The following is a 24691-nucleotide window of genomic DNA, read 5'->3' as shown; positions in this document are numbered from 1 at the left end:
ACACCAAACTCTCATCCATTTCCAGCATATGATCACCCATAATGCCCACAGCCAATTACTCAAAGTCTTACTCAAACATACAATTTTAACTCCAACATCAGATGTTTTAAGGAAACACACCTTTCTATCTATTGGTAAAATACAGTAATATTGCAAAGGGTGGAGTTAAGGCTATATATTTGCATTTGAGTGAAGAACTGGTTACAAGCTGGTTGAATGAATAATTTTCCACAGGAAGCAGAGAGCATTACAAAGGCTTGTGATAGTAGCTAACATTGTAACATCACTATAATAATTGCTGTACCTGTCCGATGGAAAAGTGTTCAACTTATTCCCACTGTGGCTTTGTGCAACATCAGTTTTATAATTTCAGTTAAAAATAAAAAATGACTATCAAAATCAATACTTTGTATTTTAATATGTAGTTTAATAACAAATAATTTAAGTTTGACTAAGGTTTAAAAATGAATTCTGAGTAACACTTTTTTTTATTGTCTAACATTAACTTATTAGCATTTCCCAACGTAAAAAAGGAGGAGGATCAAAATAATTAAAGAACCAAATAGGTTCTGAAGACTCTTTCTCTCCGTAAGTAAGAGCCTGGCACTAAAATGCCACGTGTCTTAGTTTGTCTGTCTTCTCCAATGACTGCTGTTAAAAAAACAAAAACAAATCATGCAAAAATATCTATAGACCATTTTACAGTACATTTGCAGCAGGGTCCCTGATGTCACTGGGAATAGTTTCATGGAGTCAACTTTTGAAATAACCCTGGTTACATACAGGTACTTTGTTATTCAGTAAGGCACAGACCTAGTGCTATATTCTGAGAGAACAGAGTTCAAAATGCACCTGTGGATGACAACTTACTAGAAGTTCTGGAGTATCTATGAAACATATGCAACCTTATTGCTGAAAGGATTTTGTCACGAAAGGACTATTAAAGACAAATTCTGCTCTCCAGTTACTTTGTTATAAAAAGTTTTAAGAATACATGCAGCCTAAATCAACAAAAGTAAAAATTTTAAATTGCGATGCGTTTCAAATTACCTAGTGGGTGATCAGCATAATCTGGTCTCTGAATATAACTTGGCACAGGCCTCGTTGGCATCTAAATGAATCACAGTCAAAGCTAGTTAGATTGTAAAAGCACTTATAAAAACAAGCAAACACCCATATATAAAACTTAGTACAATTAAAGCTGGCAAATCATACTCATTGCTAATCCCCACACCCTATAGTTTACACACACACACACCCCCCTCTCTCTCTCTCTCCACTTATTTTTCAGCAAAGATTTAGCAGTAGAGCACTTTTCCAAACTCTCCTAATACTACGTCCTCTTTGCTTTGCTTTTATACTACAGAATCTTTAGTAGCCTAATGTGAAGCTTCATAAAAAACACACGTCACATGCCGATTTTGGGATGTGTTATCCCTGCTGTTTCACTATGTTTGTTCACTTACTCCAACTTGCAAAATTCACTAATTGCAGATGGATCCTCCAGTTATTAGTACAAATTAGTGAGATTTTACTTTTTTCTTTTTTTTCTTCATTTAAACATCCCTTTTCTTATCGCTCTTTACTGGGGTTTCACACCATTCAATCTTCCAGCAACAAGTGGCCAAGAAGGCAAGGATCTAACTATGGTAATGCTGTGTTGTGCTGGCTAGTGATAGAATCAATATTCCCCATTCCCCCATCCCAATAAATGCACAGGATCTGGGATGTGATCAGGCCCAACTGGGTTGTTCTACCTACCCGTGCTGTACACTGAGAAAAACATCAGGAGGATACTTTGGTGATGCGGGCTACACTACAAGTAAATTTGATAGACAGAAGCACAAATAAAGTGTCACTAGGCCACCACGCCTGGATATAATCTGTAATGTATTTTAGAGTACTTGTTTCTTCTGTCCTTTCAATAGTTTAGGCTCCAATTCTGCAAATGCTTCGGCCTTGTCTACCCACAAATTTGCACCAGTTTAACTAAAGGTGTGTTTTAAAATGATTTAGTAAAACCAGCACAAAATCCTGTGTCGACCATCTTATTTCAGTTTAAGAATGGCCTAAACAGATTATGTGTAAATTGATTCATTACCAACTTAAACTAAACCAAAATAAGACACTCAAATCAAAATATGAGTGTCTACACAACGTTTTGTACCGGTTTCACTAAACCAGTTTTTAAACTCATTAATATTATGCCAGTGCAACTTTCTCTTTTAGACCATCCATTACACACAAGCATAACTTCACACACCATGAAAAGTCCTACTGACTGAGAAGAAACTACTCACTGCATAAAGTCAAACATGTATGCAAGTTTTTGCAAGATCAGGAGCTTAATTTTTTAATGCTTTGTAGCCATGGGAACAATAGTGTGGTGTTGGCAGCAATACTGTTGCAGGAGCAAACAGCTCGGATATATCATAAACCCATCACTTTCAATGGGATTTAGGTGCAAAAGTTTGAAAATGTATCCCAATATAGTTTCACAAATTTCCAACAAACCTAAGTTTTGTTTATTTTGGGATTTTTTAATTATTCTCCTTTCTCCCCTTACTCTCCTGCAATGGGATTAATTTCCAACCTCTATTATTTTAACTCATGCATTCTTTATGCTTATCCTTCCCATTTTTCACCATAAAATGTCCCATACCAGACATCATGAATGGAAGGATCATACTAGGTAGTCTTAAAAATATATACATACACACATACACACGTAATAATACACATATGTAACCATTTTCTCTGAATGACTCAATTGCCAAGGACTTTCCCTCCTGATTTCATTGTTGAAAACATCTGAAAAAAAATAATCAGATATTATTTCTGCCACTTGTAATAGACACAACGTAGCTACTTACTAGGGGATAATGTGGCCTAAGTTTACCAGTATATCGATAACCAGCCCAGGGATCTGTGTTAATGTCATCTTCCACAGTCCAAGACGAAACTTCACGTTTAGTTTTTTCATCTTCTGCAAAATAAAAAAAAACCTAAATTTCAGGATATTGGGACAAACTAACTTCCTATTCCAAAAATCTGGAGAGTATTGAAAGGTGGCCTGAAAGGACAAAACACATCTTGATTTGCACTTTTTTTTTTTTTTTTGCTTCTTTACAATATTCACAAAAAAGTCTGAAAGTGTATTTGTTTGTTTTCAACTTTGTTTTCCCTAGTTTTTTTTTTTTACATTAGAAGTGTAGGTCTTGTCTACCTTGTTTTTACTCTAAGGAAAATGCAAGGATTTGTAGGACAATGATATTGGAGACACCAAGCAAGCGAAATCTAATTACTGAGGGGAAGTGATTTTCATTCAGACTCCCCAATACTCTGTTCTGTGTTGTTTTTATTAACTCTTGGGAGACAATACATCTCTGCCCCTTCGGTTAAGGCAGCGGTTCTCAAACTTTAGCAATCTGAGGACCCCCATTTTTATTTAAAAATGTTCACTGATCCCCAAACTCACCACTCAGCCCCAGACCCCGCCCCCACTCCACCGCTTCCCCCAAGGCCCCACTACAGTGGCATAGCCACCATGGGATATTTGGGTGGGCCCCAACTTCAGGTGGGCGGGCAACTATGGGGGAGCTGGGAGGGCAGCCTTCCCCCACCCCTGCAGCCGGGCTTGTTGGGGGCCATGGGTGGACCTTCTGGCCAGAGGCACCCTGGGGCCCCAGGCACGCACCCAGCTCTGGGAGGAAATGCTGCTTTCAGGCGTGTATGACTCTTGGCTCCCTTCCAGGTCCGAACCACCCCATGCCAGGCCTGGTTCCCCCAGGCAGCAGGCCTACAGTTTTTGAATATGTCCTCTACCGCCACCAGCCGCCTGCTCACTCACCCTCCTCCTATGGCAGATTAGCTACCGGGCCAACCCGGGGCCCCAGAAAAATGGGCACTCCCATGCCCCAACCCGCTCGGCACTCCTGCTGAGGAGCGGGGTGGGAGCGTGGGGGCTTGCCCCACTCCAACTGCCCCACCAGTGCTCCAGTCTGAGAGCAGGGTTGAGGCATGGGGGCTTGCCCCGCTCCACCCACCCAGCCCTGGCAGGAGTGCTGGGCAAGCAGAGCAGGACAAGCGCTTGGGCCAGAGCACAGCTGGGGCTGGAGAGTGGGCCTGGATGCTAAGTGGGTTGGCCATGGCCCACCCGTGGCTATGCCTCTGCCCCACTCCCACCCCTCCTCTTCCCCGCCTCTTTCCACCCCCTCCTCCAAGCGTGCCCAGTCCCTGCTCCTCTCTCTCCCTCCCAGCACCTCCTGCATGCTGCTGAATGGCTGTTCTGCAGAGTGCAGGAGGCCCTGGGATGGAGAGGGAAGAGTTGATCAGCAGGGCCAGCAGCCCCAGACATGACTCTCAGACCCCCCGGAGTACCCTCACAGACCCCCAGGGGTCTGCCGACCTCAGTTTCAGAAACACTGGGTTATGGGATTCTTGTTTTGTTTTGTAGCCGAATTAAAAGTTTCCTTCTTACAGAAAGAAAAGAGACTAGAGAGAGGCCATCCTTCCCTCCATGCCCTTCAAAGTAGTGCAGTAAGTTCCCTCCGTCATGCGTAACCCCAAGCTAATGCAATACAGTTCTTTATCAGTTTTCCAAGAGAGCTGGAGGAGATGACTGGAGTACAAGAATACCATAGAGAGATAAGAGGATTAACTCATGGGTAAGGGAGTAGCCTTGCTGCATCATCTTTACCTAGCAACATGATTACTTGTTTCTGCTTTCCCATTTTGAGATCTCAGGAGTATGAGAACAGACTGCCATGGCAATCCCAATGATGTAAGTTCATCAGAGTCTGCGTGTCTAGTGTTGAGCATCTACCCGAATGATGGCTGATAAACAAAGATTTTTGTTCTTTAGGTGAATCCCGCATGGGACAATTTAAAAAAAAAAATAGTTTTCAGGTTTGCATTTTCTGAAAAGCTTTAATAAAGTAATATTTGGAATTATCTTGAATTATCCATTAGAACTCAGGAGTTAGTGGCACCAGGGGAAGGGGAACTGGAAGAGTCAGGACCAATGAAGAACTGCTCAGGTGCTCTCAGGCCTTTACGCTGTTGTGAAGTGAGTAGCTTTACACTGAGCTGTCAAAACTGTCACTGACAAGTGGGCAGGAGCACTGTGGGATTGCACTGGGAGGATTAATTGCACCACTGCACCTAAAATATTTGCATTTCTTGTCTATACTGCCATTGCAATGGTGCAAAGTGATCCAATACTGAATGCTACAGTGGCAAGAGTTGCCTGGGAAGAGTCTAAATTAGAAAAATTCATTAGTGTTCTTCTGTGCTGCTCCCAAACAATAAAAACACATATGACAATTTATTCTAGGAACAAGAGTCTTACTGATCTTAAGATAGGTAAGGTGGGGGTGGGGAGAAGGAAGTCAAAAGTTTGGCTTCAATCCCTCTCACTTATTTTTAATGCCGATTCCCCTTTCATCCATTTCTTTGTTGTTGTGTATTTTTCTTCCCCACACACTTCTAAGGCTGCCCTCCCAGCCCCCGCATAATTGCCCGCCCACCCAAATGTCAGACTGTTATGAGTAACGTATCCAGTCAGAGCAAATGGATCATAACAACCAAAGTAGAGTGATTTGAATATATGAAGTATTGTTATCGAGAGGTAACCACACAGGCATGTAAATTAGACACCCACAATCAGAGTTCAAGGAACTGTATACACACAACAACTCTACAGTTGTGGAACATACAAATGAGTTCATCCGAGGGAAAATTTGCCAGCCTTTTTCTGCGCCAACGCTACCGATAGGGGAACCTGTAGCGTAGGCCAAGCGCATATATTTCTACTACTGTGCCACCCACTAAAACTCTAAAACCTGGTTTCACCACAGCTGCCACCACGGGTAGTGCTAGTGTAGAAAGATGTTACAGAGCTTTTCTACATACATAAGCACTAAATGTCCAGCACAGCTGTACTCTGATTGGCTGTCTGGGACATTTCCATTTTAGCATAACCATTCAAACTTTCTTTTTTTTTTTTTTTTGGCCTCAGGCATTAAAAATACAAAAAGTCTGGCAATGTCTCAATGCCATAACTTGTTCTCCTTTCTCTGTTCACAGTTTAGCTCTCAGCAATATTTCAGTCACACACGGGTGTGGCATGAATACAAGAGATTTATATGTCACAAGTCTTTACTTTTACCTAGATCTATAGTAACAGTTTAGAGCCGAAGCTGAATCTCAGATGAGCAGTGCACGCTGCCATGTACCTCAGAAAAATCCACAGCCATGCTTACGCATGCATGTACATTAGTGAATATGCAGAGTACACTGTATAACTTAGGCCAGCATATAGCCCTTATTTTGCATTTTGAAACTAGACTGAAGAAAAAAAAAAACACTTGCAATAGCATGAATAGTTGATCTTGATATAAAATTCAAGACTGGATAAGGAGCTTACTTACTTGCTTTCTTGTGTAGTAACTTGTGAGTGGCCCAGCTTCCCTTAAAACATTCCTGAAAATGAAAATATAAAAATCACGGTTGTCTGGGACAGAATGTGACCTCCACAAAATGGATGACAAACTATATTTAACAAGGATTCTATTATCTACTTTAGCAAACACTCAAGAAAACTACTTTAACTGCCAGTGTTAAGACTGGAAAATACTGTATTCAACTGGTTTATAATGCAAAAGGGAGGGAACTGAGCCAAACAGCTGCAACCATTCCGTTACAGCAAGTTGCTTTCCTCTCATCTCCTTGATATTGTCCCAGTATTACTTTTCTGTGTAACCAACCACTATAGTTGCAACAAGGATGATATAGTATCGGGCAGTTCATAGAATCACAGCAGTCAGAGGTAAAAAGGCTCATTCAATCATCCAGTCCACCTCCCTGCCAATGCATGCTTGGTGCTTACCACATTTCCTAGTGTTTCAAGTCGGAGGGGAAATGTGCAGGAGAGTTTCTCTAGCATAGGAAGTGATTTGCAAGATGAAAATGTTTGGGAACCAGACCTGGGACCACGATGGTCCCCTCCCTGGGCTGTTGGGGGAGGATAATTCCTCTTGTAGCATGCACTCTGCCTGCCTCTGTTAGGGCGCCTCTGTAGGGGCAGCAACAGGGTTCAACTAGCATGATGTGCGCACAGATGAAAAATATATGGGGGTGTGTGTGCAGGCATGCACTAGACCAGAGGTGGGCAAACTACGGCCCGCGGGCCACATCCGGCCCACAGGACCGTCCTGCCCGGCCCCTGAGCTCCAGGCTAGGGAGGCTAGCCCCCCCCAGTCTCAGTGTGCTGCGCGGCCAGCGGCCTGACCCGCCGCTCCTGCCAGGCAGCGTGGCTGGCTCCAGCATGGTGAGGGGGCGGGGAGTCCCTGGGGGCAGACGGGGAGCAGGGGACAGTTGGATGGGACGGAGATTCGGGGGGGGGGAAGGGCGTGCGATCAGGAAACGGGGGCTGGATAGGGCATGGGAGTCCCGGGGGGGCCTGCCAGGGCTGTGCATAGGGGTTGGGGCAGTCAGGGGACAGGGAGAAGGGGGGGGTTGGATAGGCGGTGGGGATCCAGGGGGCGGGGATCCAGGGGGCCAGTTAGGGAGGAGTCCAGGGGGGGTGGTCAGGGGTCAAGGAGCAGCGGGGGTTGGATGGGTCGGGGATTCTGAGGGGGGCAGTCAGGGGGCAGGGTCCAGGCTGTTTGGGGGGGCACAGCTTTCCCTACCCGGCCCTCCATATAGTTTTGCAAATGTCATGTGGCCCTCGGGCCAAAAAGTTTGCCCACCCCTGCACCAGACAGAGAGAAAAGAAATAGAAAATAGAGAAAAATGAATGGAGATAGTGAACCTGAATGTAAAGCATGGCAAGAGTGTGAGTAAATGGGAGGATGCGTATGGGGAGAAGAGAGAGAGGGAAAATGTGGATGGAAAGAAGAGTGAATACAGGACTTCATGGGAATAGGAAAAAGCAAAGGAAGGAATCAGCACTGAATGGGCGGGCAGGGTGGTATAGTGAATGGTAGGGAAAGACAGAACGGATAAGAGTTGAAGGAGAGAAACAGAGGCTAAGGAAAGGATTTGGGGGCAAGCAATAGATTAAGGTAAAAAACAGTGACGGAAGAAGAGATTAAAATAGAAGGGTGGATGAATAAAAGTGCTGAAAAGGAACCTCCTTCAGCCCTCGCTGGCAGGCCAATATATGCCATTTCTAAATGGGGCTGGTACTTGGGAGGAAGACAGCAGGAAAGCTGAAAACTAAGTTATTTCCTGTTAGAACTGCAGATGGATTTCTGTGAGTAGGGAAAGAGGTGGATTTGACAGCAATGAGTTGTGTGTGTGATTTTTTACAGGCACACAGGCCTTGTCTCCACTTGTGACAGCATGTGCCCTATATGTAAGCTACATGCCACATTGAAAAAACAAACTCCCCACACAATGCAATATGTTATCTACACAAAGTAGTACAAGGCTCTGGCAGGGGTTGGGCGACAGCGGGTAAAATTCCTACGGTGGAAAAAGGCTTCAGCGGTGAGGAGCTGTTGGAGCCTTTCCCTGCTGCCTCCTCCTACCAGAGCCTTGCCCCACCACTGGAGCCTTTCAGCGTGGCATGGAAAGGCCCCAGCAGCAGGGAGGCAGTGGGACCCAACACTGCTGAAAGTAGCAGCATAGGCATGGGAGGCACTGCTTGGGTGTGTAGAGAGCCATGTAAAGTATATACCAGGGGTGGGCAAACTATGGCCCAGGGGCTGCATCTGGCCCTTCAGACATTTTAATCCAGCCCTCAAGCTCCTGTCGGGGAGCAGGGTCCAGGGCTTGCCCCATTCCGATGCTCAAGTCAGGAGCAGGGTTGGGGGCTTGCCCCACCCCACACATGCTGTGGCTCCACGCACTCCAGGAAGCACTGGCATGTCCTCCAAATCCTACACATGGGGCAGCGAGGAGGGCTCCACACACTGCCCCCACCCCAAGCACCGTCTCCATAGCTCCCAATGGCCGGGAACTGCAGCCAATGGGAGCTGCCTGGCCGCACTTCCACATAGGAGCCGGGGGTGGGGGGGCTGGGGGGGGGGGGTGACAGACAGACACACGGACATGCTGCTGCTTCCAGGAGCTGCTTGAAGTAAGCACCAACTGGAGCCTGACCTCCTCCCGTGCCCCAACACCCCGCCCCAGCCCTGATCCACCTCCAGTGCCCCAACACCCCTCGGTCCCAGCACACTCCTGCACCCCCAACCCCTCATCCCCAGCCCCACCCCAGAGCCCACACCCCCAGCTGGAACTGCACCCCCTCTGCACCCCAACCCCTGCCCCAGCCCGGAGCCCTCTCCCTCACCCTGAACTCATTTCTGGCTCCACCCCAGAGCCCACACCCCCAGTCGGAGTCCTCACCCCCTCCTGCACCCCAACCCCCAATTTCGTGAGCATTCTTTGCCCACCATTCAATTTCCATACCCGATGTGGCCCTAGGGCCAAACAGTTTGCCCACCTCTAGTATATACCCTAAGGTTTGGCATATTTTTACTCACCTAAGCAGTGCCTCGCTATCTACAATGCTATTCATACCCATGTTCGGGGGCATGCAGTCTACGTACTCTACACTCCACCTTACGTGTAGACATAGTCACACACAACACATGCATGCATCATATATACTGTGTGTATGCATCCATGCATCACACGATACCTTTAAAGTTGTTCATTCAGTCTCACACTGATCAGTTGCCTAAAGAGTATGGTCAGGCTGCAAGACTCTTCCACGGCAGCCCTTGATGAAAGTCACTGACTTTCTACACTGTGCTAAGCATCGCATATCTCTAAACAGCAGATATTTAGTCTTTCTCCATATATCTGAAAGCCTAATTACAAATGGTGTTCTATTCTTAGCTCTAAACTTTCTGTTCTTGTAGAAGAAAGTCTAATTCACAAGAAGATTTTTTTGTTTGTATTTAATCACATTAACTGTTTGGAAGAGGGCAATTCCATTGATTTACTTCAACAGCTGGAATTTCCGAGAAAAAATAAGCACTTTTTTCCTTTATAAGGAAAGCCTAGTGCTACTGATGAATCATCATAATTTTAAACTGCTAGCCATAGCCAGCAATTTATTAAAACCAGTGTATGCACATACTCAACCCCTGACTACTACAACAGGTCTGAAAACTACAGGGTGCAATTTAACACTAAAATGAAGACACCCGTCCCTCCTCCCTGAAAAGAAAAAGAAGGAGAGATACCCCCAATTAGCCTCTCTCTTCCTGGGTGGTGAAGTGTGGGGGCATGAGGGAGGAGACGAGACTATACACATGGACTCACAAATTTTAAACAAGTGTAGCTATGTTTGAAAACAATGACTGGCTTCAATGGGAAAAGTTACTTTTAAAGAGACATGATCAACTTAAAATCTAATCAATTTAAAAAAGTTAAAAGCTATTTCAAGAATCATTTTCTAGGAGTCCTTCTGACAATTTGTGGTTACAGTCATGTGAACCTATTTTTTCCAAATGTATTTCTCTCCTCTTTTGCTGTATGAGAGCGCCGCATAAAGGGGAAAACTAACTTGTAGAGGAAACAGTGAAAATTACTACATACAAAATAAACTGAAAAACTGTCCTCAGCTCTTGGCTATTGTAATCTTAGATAGAACTGTAACTTTAATTTGATGTTGTCCCTTTCAAATTCACACATTTATTTTGGCTTCAGAACACTACAAACAATTACAGTAATTCTGTACCTAGACATGAGCTCAACCTGATGCTCACTAGGAGAAATGTGTTCAATTTACCTTTCTGGATTCAAGTTAACGGACTACAATCAATATTAAATCTGTGGGATTATTTCCCTTTCAGAGATAGTTTCTGTCAATTGGTCCAATTGGCTTCTCCCTCAGGGAGCCAGCTCAACATCTGCTGATTGAAATGTTGATATAGGTATGCACTGTAGCATTGATGTGTTGCCAATAGCATTTTCTGGCACATGTGTACGACAAATGATGGTTAAATGTTATGTTACATGCTCTGTTTACTGATTATATGCAAGAAAAGCTGTAAAACGGACAATTCTACAACATATTCACGGACCTGCTCTTCACAGAGCAAATGTCAGGTTAGATCTTGCTGCAGCAGTCATTCCAGATACTTCTATCTATTATACTTGAATGGTCCCCATTACCATGGTCCCTGAGAACCTCCATCTTTTGTAGATTTAGCATCACAACAAACCTGTGAGGTAAAGAAGCACTAGTATCTCAACTTTACGCAAGAGGAACTGCGGCACGGAGATACTAAGTGTCACACAGGTAGGATGTGGTGGAACAGAGATTTGAAACTGGGCCACCAGCATCCTAAATACTGGACCATACTTCCTCTCACAATCTTTACAAGAAACACCCACACCTCCTTTTAAATATTTACAAAATCATTTCTTGCAGTCTGAGACTTGAATTCGATCAAAAAGAATGCAAGTCATAGGAGGGGATTAAGGCTTCTCTAGAAATGTTGCAGCTGTGCCATTTTAGCACTGTCCTGTAGACACTTACTACAGTGACGCAAGAACCCCTTCCATTGCTGTAGTAAATCTACCTCTCCAAAAGGCCAATGGAAGAATTTTTCCATCAACCTACTGCTGTCTACACTGAGGCTTAGGTCAGCTTAATTATATATATATATTAATTATAAGAACAGCCATACTGAATCAGACCAAAGGTCCATCTAGCCAGTATCCAGCAGCCAATGCCAGGTGCCCCAGGGGGAATGAACAGAACAGGTAATAAAGTGATCCATTTCCTGTCGCCCATTCCCAGCTTCTGACAAACAGAGGTTAGGGACCCCAACCCTGCCCATCCTGGCTAATAGCCACTGATGGACCGATCATCAATGAATTTATCTAGTTCTTTTTTGAGCCCTGTTATAGTCTTGGCCTTCACAACAGCCTCTGGCAAGGAGTTCCACAGGCTGACTACGCGTTGTGTGAAGAAATACTTCCCTTTGTTTGTTTTAAACCTGCAGCCTATTAATTTCATTTAGTGACCCCTACTTCCTGTGTTAGGAGGAGGAGTAAATAACACTTCCTTATTTACTTTCTCCACACCAGTCATGATTTTATAGAGCTCTATCATATCCCCCATTAGTCATCTCTTTTCCAAGATGAAAAGTCCCCATCTTATTAATCTCTCCTCACATGGAAGCTGGTCCATACCCCTAGTCATTTTTGTTGCCCTTTTCTGAACCTTTTCCAATTCCAGTACATCTTTTTCGCGATGGGGCGACCACATCTGCACACAGTATTCAAGATGTGGGTGTACCATGGATTTATATAGAGACAATAGGATATTTTCTATCCCTTCCTTGATGATTTCCAACATTCTGTTCATTTTTTGAGTGCTGCTGCACACTGAGTGGATAATTTCAGAGAACTATCCACAATGACTCCAGATCTCTTTCTTGAGTGGTAACAGCTAATTTAGACCCCATCATTGTATATGTATAGTGGGGATTATGCTTTCCAATGTGCATTACTTTGCATTTATCAACACTGAATTTCATCAGCCATTTTGTTGCTCAGTCACCCAGTTTTGTGAGATCCTTTTGTAGCTCTTCGCAGTCTGCTTGGGACTATCTTGTGTACATTTGTATCAAATGCAAATTTTGCCACCTCACTGTTTTACCACTTTTTCCTGATCATTTATGAATATGTTAAATAGGACCAGGCCCAGTACAGACCCCTGGGGGATACCACTATTTACCTCTCTCCATTCTGAAAATGAACCATTTATTCCTATCCTTTGTTTCCTATCTTTTAACCACTTACCAATCCACGAGAGGACCTTCCGTCTTATCCCAGGACATCTTACTTTGCTTAAGAGCATTTGGTGAGGGGCCTCGCCAAAGGCTTTCTGAAAATCTAAATACATTATATCCACTGGATCCCCATTGTCCGCATGCTTGTTGACATCCTCCAAGAATTCTAGTAGGTTGGTAAGGCATGATTTCCCTTTACAAAAAACACATTGACTCTTCCCCCAACAAATTATGTTCATCTATGTACCTGACTATTCTGTTTACTACAGTTTCAACCATTTTGCCTGGTACTGAAGTCAGCTTATGGGTCTGTAATTGCCGGGATCCCCTCTTGAGCCCTTTTTAAAAACTGGCATCACATTAGCTATTCTTCAATCATTTGGTACAGAAGCTGATTTAAACGATAAGTTACAAACTACAATTAGTAGTTCTGCAATTTCACATTTTGAGTTCCTTCAGAACCCTTGGGTGAATACTATCTGGTCCTCGTGACTTATTACTGTTTAGTTTATCAATTTGTTCGAAACACCTCCTCTAATGACACCTCAATCTGCAACCGTTCCTCAGATTTGTCACCTAAAAAGAATGGCTCAGGTTTGGGAATCTCCCTCACATCCTCAGCCATGATGATCAATGGAAAGAATTGATTTAGTTTCTCCGCAATGGCCTTATCGTCTTTGAGTGCTCCTTTAGCATCTCGATCACCCAGTGACCCCACTGGTTATTTAGCAGGCTTCCTGCTTCTGATGTACTTTAAAAAAAAAATATGCTATTACTTTGAGTCTTTGGCTAACTGTTCTTCAAATTCTTTTTTGGCCTTCCTAATTATATTTTTACACTTCATTTGCCAGAATTTATGCTCCTTTTTATTTTCCTCGCCAGGATTTAACTTTCACTTTTTGAAGGATGCCCTTTTGTCTCTCACTGCTTCTTTCACTTTGTTCTTTAGCCTTAGAGGCCCTTTTTTGGTTCTCTTACTATGTTTTTTAATTTGGGGTATTCATTTAAGTTGAACCTCTATTGTAGCATCTTTAAAAAGTTTCCATGCAGCTTGCAGGGCTTTTACTTTTGGCACTATAATTTTAATTTCTGTTTAACTAACTTGCTCATTTTTGTGAAGTCCCACTTTCTGAAATTAAATGCTACAACGTTGGGCTGCTGTGGCGTTTCCCACCACCAGGATGTTAAATTTAATTTTATTATGGTCACTATTACCAAGCGGTCCAGCTATATTCACCTCTTGGAGCAGATCCTGTGCTCCACTTAGGATTAAATCAAGAATTGCCTTTCCTCTTGTGGGTTCCAAGTAGGGTGACCAGACAGCAAGTGTGAAAAATTGGGATGGGGGGGGGGGGGGAGAATAGGAGCCTATATAAGAAAAAGACCCAAAAATCGGGACTGTCCCTATAAAACCGAGACATCTGGTCACCCTAGTTCCAGGACTAGCTGCTCCAAGAAACAGTCATTTAAGGTGTCAAGAAACTTTATCTCTGCATACTATCCTGAGGTGACATGTACCTAGTCAATATGGGGATAGTTGAAATCCACCATTATTATTCTTATTATTGAGTTTTTTATTTTTATAGCCTCTCTAATCTCCCTGAGCATTTCAGAGTCACTTTCATCATCCTGGTCAGGTGGTTGGTAACATATCCCTACTACTCTAGTCTTATTATTAGAGCACGGAATTTCTATACATAAAGAGTCTATGGTACAGTTTGGTTCATTTAAGAATTTTACATTTGATAGCTAGGTCGACCTAACTTTCGAGCGTAGGCCAGCCCTATGGCTTAAGAGTGTTTACCAGGAAAATACATCCTACAGCCTGAAGTCACACAATGAGAATAGCCACTGTCAGCTTTTGCCTATATGGCAGAGATAGCTCTGGCACCTGTATCACAAGGTGCTGTCTTCAGTGCTGCTTTCCAGGGTTTTTAAAATAGTTCATGTACACAAGCAACACTGTTCTATTCCACCAACCATGAAGGAGCAGTCCCACTGATTCTGATGAAAGCTTATTAACATGGTTCTCACAATATGAAGCACTATGCTGAGGAGTAAGTGACTGCGGGATCAGGCCTATAGTTGTTCAGAAAGAATCCACTAAAAAGAGGCGTAGATATTCTATTTCTTATTACTGTGGCTGGAGCTGCAGAAGACAGCGTTTCTCTCAATCTAAAAACTTGTCAGGTCACACTAGCAACCAAAATGCATGACAAATATGCAACAAAATACAGGACAAATTTGGGTTGTCACATAACAGTGGGCAGATATAAAGGTTTTAACTATGAACCTGTTTTAAACAGTGCTGCATCAATTAAATAAAACAGTTTAGTAATCAACAAGAAAATTGGAAAAAAAAATTCTACCACGTGAAAGCATAAATTCTAATAGGGGTAATCAGCAGGTTTGACCTCTTGGTTCTGAAAGTCCCCGGTAACTGTTATCCTCTTTGTAAGCCAACATTAGAAGGGAACTTTGCACATACTTTGCCAACAGGTTACACAACCAGGGTGGATTAAAATCAATTTAAAAAAAAATTATTTAAATTGGATTTTTTTTTTTGATAAAATGCTTTTTGCAGAAAAAAAACCTATCTAAAGATAGTTTTAATTAAGATACATTATAGCTCAAAGATATCTCATCATGGAATAGGGATTATAAATTCTAATGCTATAGTATGAGACAGTATATTCATGTCATGTTTAAGAAAAGTCCTGTAAATGAGTTCTAATAGTTCATGGATTAGGGACTCAATCTTATGGAGTTCCAGGGGCTTCTGTATAGATTATTTAGGTTAATCTTTCTATCTACCCAATGGGACTCAGTTCTTAGTCTAAAAGATACTATCAGAGATGCTTAGTTTTGCAGTTCTCAAACTGTGGATTTAGGTCTTCAGAGATAATATGCTTGTTAACAGCAATAAATAAATAAAATAAAATAGAGGTGAGAAGTAACAGACCTCAACCCTATTGTCCCTCTGCAAATTTGTGTACACAGAGTCAATCCCTTACCTCTCTCTAAAAGGCCAAAGTTCCAAAAAGTTCAATGAATAGAGGATTTTTTAGAGCAGAATAGATCTGGACAAGGAGAAGAAGTCTGGCGATAAATGTGAGAAGGGAGGGACAGACAGAAGAAACAAAAGTGGAACTGTTTGAGCAGCACATTCCAGAAGTCTTGAGGACTTTCTGAGTGTAGCCTTCATTGATTTGAGATCTACCATACCATTCTCTCACTAGAAGGGAAAACCTATAATGGCAGGAGGCCACAAAACAGATTCGGTTTGGGAATATTTGAATGAAATTCCTCTACCTATGGGTAAGACAGGCATGGGTGCAAAATGCAAACAGTGCAACAAAGAAATGCAAGGCCTAGTTGCCCGAATGAAACAACTTCATGAGAAGTGTTCCTTCTCGGGAGGAAGCCGCGTTGATGATGATGATGAAAGGAACGTGTCTGAACATGCAGGATCTTCAGGTTGGTACCCTTTTTTATTTCCTACTTCTTTTTTAAGAACTGCCTGTCTTCCTTCTGGACTATTCTTGAATTCTCATGTTTGAGAAAAAAATATAGTTGTTACTCTATGATACTATCATTTTAGATGCAGTTGTGATAAAAAATAAATAGCTGAAATAGGCAGATCTTCCTTTTACAATTTCACCTTTAAAGTAGTACTGAGTGTCAGCGAATGCAATGAGTAATACTAAATGAGCAGTATGATAATAATAATTAAATAACTGCATTGACTTATTTGTTTAGGAGAATCCATCCTCAACATACAGGATTCTGAAGACTATCCACCTTCAAGATCACCATCATTTTCTACAGTTTTGGAGTTATCTGCCAATGATAGTGTTTCAGTCACATCATGTATGTCACATAGCAAAAAGAAAAAACTTCCATCGTCCAGAAACAACTATAGATAAGCTTGTGATAAGAACCAGCAGATTACAGAAAGAGGTAAGTGATGAAAAAATTGCCCAGTTTGTTTATGCAACAAACTTTTCTCCTTTCCATATGTTTGAGAACCCACACTTTATTAACATGGTTCAGTCATTAAGACCAGGATATAGTCCACCCAACAGAGCAGATATTGCAAGCAAACTGCTGGATAAAGTATATGAAAGAGAAATTGAGCAGTGTGCAAAAGGTCTAGAGGGTGAAATTGTTAACCTGAGTCTTGATGGGTGGAGCAACATCAATATGATCCTGTTGTACGTGCTTGTGTGACAACAGAAGAAGGATATGTCTTCCTTACAGAAAGAACTGATACATCAGGAAATGCACACACAGCAAAATATTTACAAGAAGTAGCAGTAAAAGCCATAGCAAACTGTGGGGAAAAAAATTCAAATGTCTACCACGCAGGTTGGTCGCAGACAATGCTTCAAATGTATCCAAGATGAGAAGAAATTATTTAGAAGAGAGTCCCAAGCTAACAACATATGGTTGCAGTGCTCTCATTTGATGCACCTCCTAACCAAAGACTTCAGTGTTCCAGAAATCAAGGCTAATGTTATTGAAATTGCAAAATACTTCCATAACAACCCCTTTGCAGCAGCTGCTCTGAAAAAAGTGGACGGAACCAAGCTAACTCTCCCACAAGACATGCGACAGAACTCAACAGTGGACTGTTCTGATCACTATCTCAAACCTGGCCTAATCTGATGACAGTTTGTGACTGAAATCATCAACACATAGATGGCACCGTCACAGCCAAAGTTGTCAACATTGGGCTTAAGAGAAATGTTGAACACATGCTGAGTACCCTGAAGCCCATTTCTGTAGCCTTGAACAAAATGCAGGGAAATAGCTGTCTTATTGCTAATGCTGTTGAAATCTGGAAGGAACTGAGTGAGATCTTAAAATGAGAATATGCAATGACAGAGTTAAATTACAAGCATTAAAAAAGCAAATGGGACAAGCACTATCTCCAGCTCATTTTCTTGCAAATATTCTCAATACACGGTACCAGGGTCAAACCTTAACTGCTGAAGAAAAGGAGTTGGCTATGACATGGACATCCAGCAATCATCCCTCCATAATGCCAACTATAATAAACTTCAGAGCTAAGGGTGAATCATTCAAGAAATATATGTTTGCTGATGATGTTTTAAAGAAAGCAAGTCACTTAAGCACTTGGATTCAGAGACTATTGAAGTGATAATCTCACTTTTAACTGCAGTAGCTTCTTCTGCCAGTGTAGAAAGCATACTTTCTTCCTTTGGACTAATACATTCCAAATTGAGAAATCGTCTGGGATCTGAAAAAGCAGGAAAGCTTGTTTTTCTTTTCCAGATCATGAACAAACAGGAAAATGAAGGTGAAGACGACCGAGTTAGCTGCAGACGCCAATATTTTAAGTTTCTCATGTTGACCTGGCTGACATAATTAAAAAAATAAATCAATCGACTATTTCATTTAACTATTTTAGTAAAACCATTTTAACAAAAACAAACCTGATTTTAAGAAACTTTGAATGTTTAACTAAATTCAAAAATTCATATGCTTGTTATGTTAAAGTATTATAGGTTTGCTGTTGAAGAAAAAAATCCAGCATACATAACATTGTTGCTTTAGTTAAATAAAACAAAGTAAATCTCTGTCTGGTGATGTTCTCCCCCTAATACAGTTTAGTAAGAAAATCCTCCAAATATTAATCAATCTGTTGAATTGGAGGTCGTTCACCTCCCAATGACTTCATAAATATCTGCTTCAATTACCTTTGGCAAATGAAATAACCAAACAATCGTTCATTTTCTGATATAGCTGTAAAACTAATCTGAAAAGTTTTCAAAATGAATCACTTTAAAAATGTACAGTGTGTACCTTAAAAATGAAACCTACATATATCTCTGAGTTGTGAAGAATATGTATTAAGGTTATAACAACCAACAAGAATGCACTTCTGTAGAAATCCATGATTAAATCAAGTCTTCCTGACTAGTGATTTAAATCAATTTGATTTAAAATCAAATCCACCGTGCAACTACTTAAATATTGCAGATCAGGAATCCTAGGATCTAACCCAGCCTCGGAGAGGCAGGTACAAGTGTGGTGTAGTGGCTATCGCTAAATAATCTAATCACATATATTTAGCACATCAATTCAATCTGAAAGGTACTGCGGCTAGTAGCTAAGACTTGGATATGCCATATAGCCCCAGGTTCTATTCCCAACTCTGCTTGAGGTGACTTGCGCAACCTTGTCAAGGAACTGGCCCCAAAATGTATTGTCCGTTTTACTATACCAGTACAGTAGTCCAACAGTTAAGCTGCACATTCCGTTTTAAAACCCAACTTAAGCTGCGCACAATATTCAAAAATTGCCTACAGGACTCATTGCAAAACTGTGGAGGGTTGAAGGCATTTAAGCCAGCTTTTAGTTACATGAATATGAACCAAAAACTTTTTTAAATGCACAAATGTGAGAATGAACTTTTTTAAAAAACACAACATAAAACAGTTTAGCCTTAAAATTTCATACTCTTAAATACATAGTCCTCATATGGTCACAGAATTATAGAAACGTAGGGCTGAAAGGGACCTTAAGAAGTCAACCTGAAGCAGGATTAAGTATACCTAGACCATCCCTGCTAGATTGTTGTCAAACCTGTTCTTAAAACCCTCCAATGATGAGAATTCAACAACCTCCCAAGACAATTCATACGGAGTGTGAGCTATTAAAAGTTTGAAAACTTTTGGTTTTGAAATAAAATGTGATTAATTAGGAGAATCACATGGAATTTAGCTGAATATGTAGTAGCTGAATTTCATATGATTTTTAAATCTAAGTAGTGCTGAGCCTGACCATTACTTAGAAGAAAAGGAGGACTTGTGGCACCTTAGAAACTAACAAATTTATTTGAGCATAAGCTTTCGTGAGCTACAGCTCACTTCAACGGATGCATCCGATGAAGTGAGCTGTAGCTCACAAAAGCTTATGCTCAAATAAGCTTGTTAGTCTCTAAGGTGCCACAAGTCCTCCTTTTCTTTTCACGGATACAGACTAACACGGCTGCTACTCTGAAACCCATTACTTAGAAGGAAGATCTCCACAGGAATAAGAAGTCTATGGAATGTGTGTACTCTTTGTGCATTTATTGTTCACATACCTTAAGACTGCATTTCTCAAATGCAGCCTCCATGGCTGCATGCAGCCACCAGAATTTTTTCTTGCAGCACAGCCTCCTGGGTGGTGACGGGGCGCGGGGGGGGGGGCGGGGGGCAAAGCAGCAGCCCCTCCCCTCTGGAGCCACAAACACCGGAGGAACAGACAGCCGGTGTGAGTTCCCCACCTTCCTGGAGGTTGTGGATCTCAGGTTTCCGGCTTCAACCCTGGGTGACGGGCAGCAGGCTCAGGCCACGCGGTGGCTGGCCAGCCATGGGCTCCAGGCTTTGACAGTGCAGCCATGTGTTCCATCCCATGGCTGCTGGGCTTCAGGCTCACCACCCCCACTCATCGTCCCTGGCCCCCACTGCCACACCCTGCCCCTCACCCATCCACCCCATCACCCCTGGCCCTCACTGCCTCCCTACCTACATCCCCATCCAAGGCTTAATTTGTCTCCCAGCTGATTAAATCTGCTGTGAAATGTGATATTTGTATGTTTGTAAACATCACTTTTCACTCCCCCCCCAGCTAGCCAACAAGTCTGGTGCTGTGAATAGTGATATTAACAAACCTATAGATATCACTTGTCACAGAAGCAGACTTACTAGCTAGCAAGTCTAAAAAAAATGCGCAACCAAAAAAGCGAAAAAACAAACAAAACAACAACAGAGACAAGAACATGCAAAACACCTTGTGTTTCTATTCTGGTTAGGTCCAGTAAAGAATAGAGATAACTATTCATTATTATTAAGCCTGCAAATAAAAAAAAAACCCATCCTACATAAATAAATTACTATGATTTGGACACACATGTGCCTATTTCTTTTCCCTACAGTTAATTAAGTATTTTAAGAAAAATTTCCATAGCGGCCACCAGTAAGAGTTGAAGGCCGCACTCTGTGGCCACCAAAAAATTTGTTGCGAGAACCCCTGCCTTAAAGAGGCCTTTGCTACTACTACTAGAAAAAACAGATCCTGCTTCAGCTCCATGTATCAACCTCCTGATCTGGGGTACCGAGACACCTGTTTCAATTTGCTACTGGGAAGGATTAATCACAAATAAGGATAATCATTCTTTAGACAAAGAGTAAAAATGCTTTGTACTCTTCTAGCACCTTTCATTCGAACATCTCAAAATGCTTTATAACTATGTTAACCCTCACAATAACCTTGTGAAAAAGTAATGAATACGTACCTTGACTTTACCCACCATTAAAATGAAGCAACTTTTGGTGTAGAACAGAGTAGCTGGGTAACAAAACAGATGGATATTACCCAACAGTTAGGACAAGAAGGGAAGAGGAATACAATATTCAATTGAAACTGAAAGATTAATTTTAGATAGACTAAATGGGCCTAAGACCATGAAACAAAATTCAAGAGAGGGTCAGACAAATTCAGAGTAACCATTTGTAGGGCAAATTTCTAAAACCTCCTCTCTCTGAGAATGAAAGGAGAAATAACTTCATTTACAAGAAAAGTGACCTTTACAGGGAAAGGAGAAATGAAGATGACTACAGTCCTCTAGGGATCTCGCCATCCAGATATAATTTACCTTGAAAGTACACTTCAATACTATGACTTTGGGCACTATAGAAAACGCTAAAGAGATTAAAATGTTTAATTTCCTCACTACTCTGCATTTAAACACTCAGCTTTAATATTGCATAAATTTAACTGTTTGAATTGAATTATATATTACTACTTATATTTTTAGACATTTTCCATAGTGGGCAGTTCTATAAATCAGTACATGCATTTTTATATGAGGACACACGGAATATCCTCTCCAGCCTATGCCAAGAGCAAACAAACTAGTAATCAGGAACAATTTTGGAGTGTGAAAATATGCATTGAATATGAATGGATTCAGGATCTTCCTAAGGAATTTATTGTTTTCTCTGAAACTTTAGGCCTGAATTTTTCACACCCCTGAGTGATTTACTTAAGCCCACCTAACACTGGGTGCAATGGAAGAACTCCTCCATTGACCTAACCACATCCACACAGGGAGATGGATTAACTACAGCAACAGGAAAACACCTTTCATTGCTGTAGGAAGCATCTGCATTACAGAACTACAGCGGCACAGCAATAACTGTGCCTCTGTAGCTCCTTGCAAGATTTCCTGGCTTTTAATAACACCTAGGTTTTTTATACTGTTTTTCATCCATAGTGCTCAAAGCACTATTCAAAGGAGGTGAATGTCATTATCCACATTTTACTAATGGGGAAACTGAGGCACAGAGCAGTGAAGTGACTTGCCTAAGGGTTATCCAGCCATTCAGGTGCAGAGCCAAGAACAGAAGCCAGGTCTCACAAGTCCCAGTCCAGTGCTCTATCCATTAGGTCACATGGCTTTTCTGTGTCATGTGATTAGAAAATAAGCTGCTGCACTATAATTTTGAGTAATTTTCCTTATATCCTACAACAGTACTTGGTATTCCAGTAGAAAAGTAGAAAGTAAGAATCCCTTTACTTCTACAGACATTCTGCAGATTGGAGAGAGAGGGAAAAAACCCTACAGATACTGCTAGAATTTCTCCATAGACTTTTATTGAATGGCTGCTCACTTACAATACATTGTATTCACCAAGCAGTATCTATATACATTCCGAAGATAAATCTGTATTGCCTGTTTTGCATAGGGCAGCAGCTTACAATGGGTAGAGACCGTGGAGCCAATCCCACAAATCTTCTATACGCAAAACCCTCATAGGAACAAGAGAATCAGAAATACCGTTCCAAATCAGACCAGTGGTACATCTAGTCTAGCAGTCTGTCTCTGACAAGGGACAGAACCAGATGCTTCAGAAGATGATGCAGGATTCTATAGCGGATAAATATGCAATAACCTACCTATTTGGGAAGTTTCTTCCCAACTCCAAGCAGTTAAAACTTGGCTTATACCCTGAAGCAGGAGGATTCATGTGCCTTATAAATAAATGTATGAATCCTATTTTTCTTATCATCAATGATACTTTTGACAATTAACTGCACCCATTAATTATGCACCAAAATATTACTATTTGTTCACTGACGTCAATGGGCGAGGATTAAACTGTTTGTTTTACTGTTTATTTTACATTTTTCTAACTTAGAAAAATATTACAATTGTAGTAGTAACTGAGGCCTATCAGGTTTGCTTTAAAAAAAAACAGAGGTGATTAACCAACCCTGAATTATAGTTATTTTACCTTAAATCTGCAAAGGCTATAACATATTTTCCAAGAGCTTGTTTAATTAATGTACTCAGAAAAACAGAAAAGCCATATTTTCAAAGCAGTAAGTCCATGTTACCCTAGGCACAGAAACATTTTTAAAGCAATTTGATTTTTGGGTTCCATTTTAAAGTATAAGCACATACTTTTAAAGAGGATACCACAAATGTGAGACATGGAGAAAAACTCTTTCATGCTACAATTACTCTGGCTACACAAAATTGGAATATTACACACATATATGGGACAACAGAGGCAGATTTACACAGAGAAAATCCAGTCCACAGAATCTAACTTCCTACACAATAACAATGTGATTTCTATGAAAATAAAAGCGAACACTACCCCACCTCCCATTGACATGCCTCATTCCCTTCTTTCTGAAATGCACTGTGAATCTGACAGAGCAAGCTGAACTGCAAATTAACTTGCAGTTTATTAAGTCCAGCAAAAGCAGATTGGGGGAGAAGGAAACAGATAACAGAGCTGAAAAGAGATGTAGATTGGTGAAGTGTAATAGTGAAAGACACAAAAGGAGAACTGTTTCAGCATTTCCACATGCTTGCATCCAGCCCAGAAGCATGGCCCCGAGTAAAGTACCTTCCTACAGGGTCTAATTTTCTGGTGTGAACGTTCCTCTAGGGTCCAAGTACAATCTTTCCCGCACTTCGCCTCTGCAAACGGAACACACCATCCAGCCCAAGCCTATAAAAACCAAGCGTGTGTTTCTGCCTGCCCATTGTAAACGCGGATCTCGGGGCGAAAGGGGGCGAAGTTGGAAGCCGCGCGGCGAGGATCCGAGGCCCATCCGCTCCTCACTCTCTCCCCGAGTCACACACCTGCCCCCTCTCCCCACCTGAAAGCGCCTGCTCACTGCAACCCACAAAAAAAATCACAGGACTTCGCAGCCCCACGGAAACTACGGCCAGCGCCGGAGCAACGCAGGGAGATGCCGGGGGTCCCCGCTCAGAGCGGGCTCCTCGCGCCCCACCGCCGAGAGCCGCGGAGAAGTCGCAGCGGCGGCGGCGGCAGCGGCAGCAGCAGCGGCGGGAGCCTGGCGGGGGTGTCCGGACAGGAAGCAGAGCCCTGGCCGCCGCCGCGTGAGCCCGGGCGGGCAGCTGGCGCCCCCCGGGGCGGAGGCCCCCGGCCGGGGCTTACCTGGGAGCAGAAGTAGGAGCCCTGGATGCCCAGCTTGATGCAGGTTGGGCACTGCAGCTTGGCCTCGTGGCTGCACCCAGCCGTTTCGCACACCCGGGTCTCCACGGCCGCCATGCTGCCGCGGCCCCAGGAGCGACTCAGCAACCGGGAGGGAGGAGCCGGCGGGGGCCTCTGAGTGAAACGGGGGCGGAGCCCCAGCCGCGCCGGCGCCGGCGCCTCCCCTCGCCTCTCACGTCGGGCCGGGCTGCGGCGGGCCAGCGGCTCAGGCTCGGGCGCGCGTCCTGGCGCCCTGCCAGAGGGGCCGGCGGCGCTCAGGGGCCCGCGCGGCGCCCCCCACCCCGCCCCCCGAAAGGCCCCCAGCCCTGCCGGTGCTCCCCGCTCCGCGCGCCTCTGAGCGGCCAGGCCGGGGCCGAGCGGCAGCGCCGAGCCCCGCCCGGT

General features: G+C 42.8%; 1 protein-coding gene across 1 annotated transcript in view; it reads right to left on the bottom strand.

Moving 5' to 3' along the window:
• Positions 1–24418, bottom strand: part of METAP1 (methionyl aminopeptidase 1) — a 50317-nt gene extending 25899 nt beyond the window's left edge. Inside the window, exons 1-4 of the mRNA XM_073340765.1 lie at positions 24254–24418; positions 6432–6483; positions 2874–2986; positions 1051–1111 (exon numbers count right to left, since the gene is read on the bottom strand). Coding sequence (XP_073196866.1) covers positions 1051–1111; positions 2874–2986; positions 6432–6483; positions 24254–24367 — 340 coding nt within the window. The 5' untranslated portion in view covers positions 24368–24418. The remainder of the gene's footprint in view (positions 1–1050; positions 1112–2873; positions 2987–6431; positions 6484–24253) is intronic.
• Positions 24419–24691: the final 273 nt, after the last annotated feature.

Source organism: Lepidochelys kempii, chromosome 4, assembly GCF_965140265.1.
Source record: "Lepidochelys kempii isolate rLepKem1 chromosome 4, rLepKem1.hap2, whole genome shotgun sequence".
Taxonomy (NCBI): Eukaryota; Metazoa; Chordata; order Testudines; family Cheloniidae; genus Lepidochelys; species Lepidochelys kempii.
The sequence above is the reverse complement of the archived record's forward strand: the minus strand, read 5'-3'. Positions and strand labels throughout refer to the sequence as shown.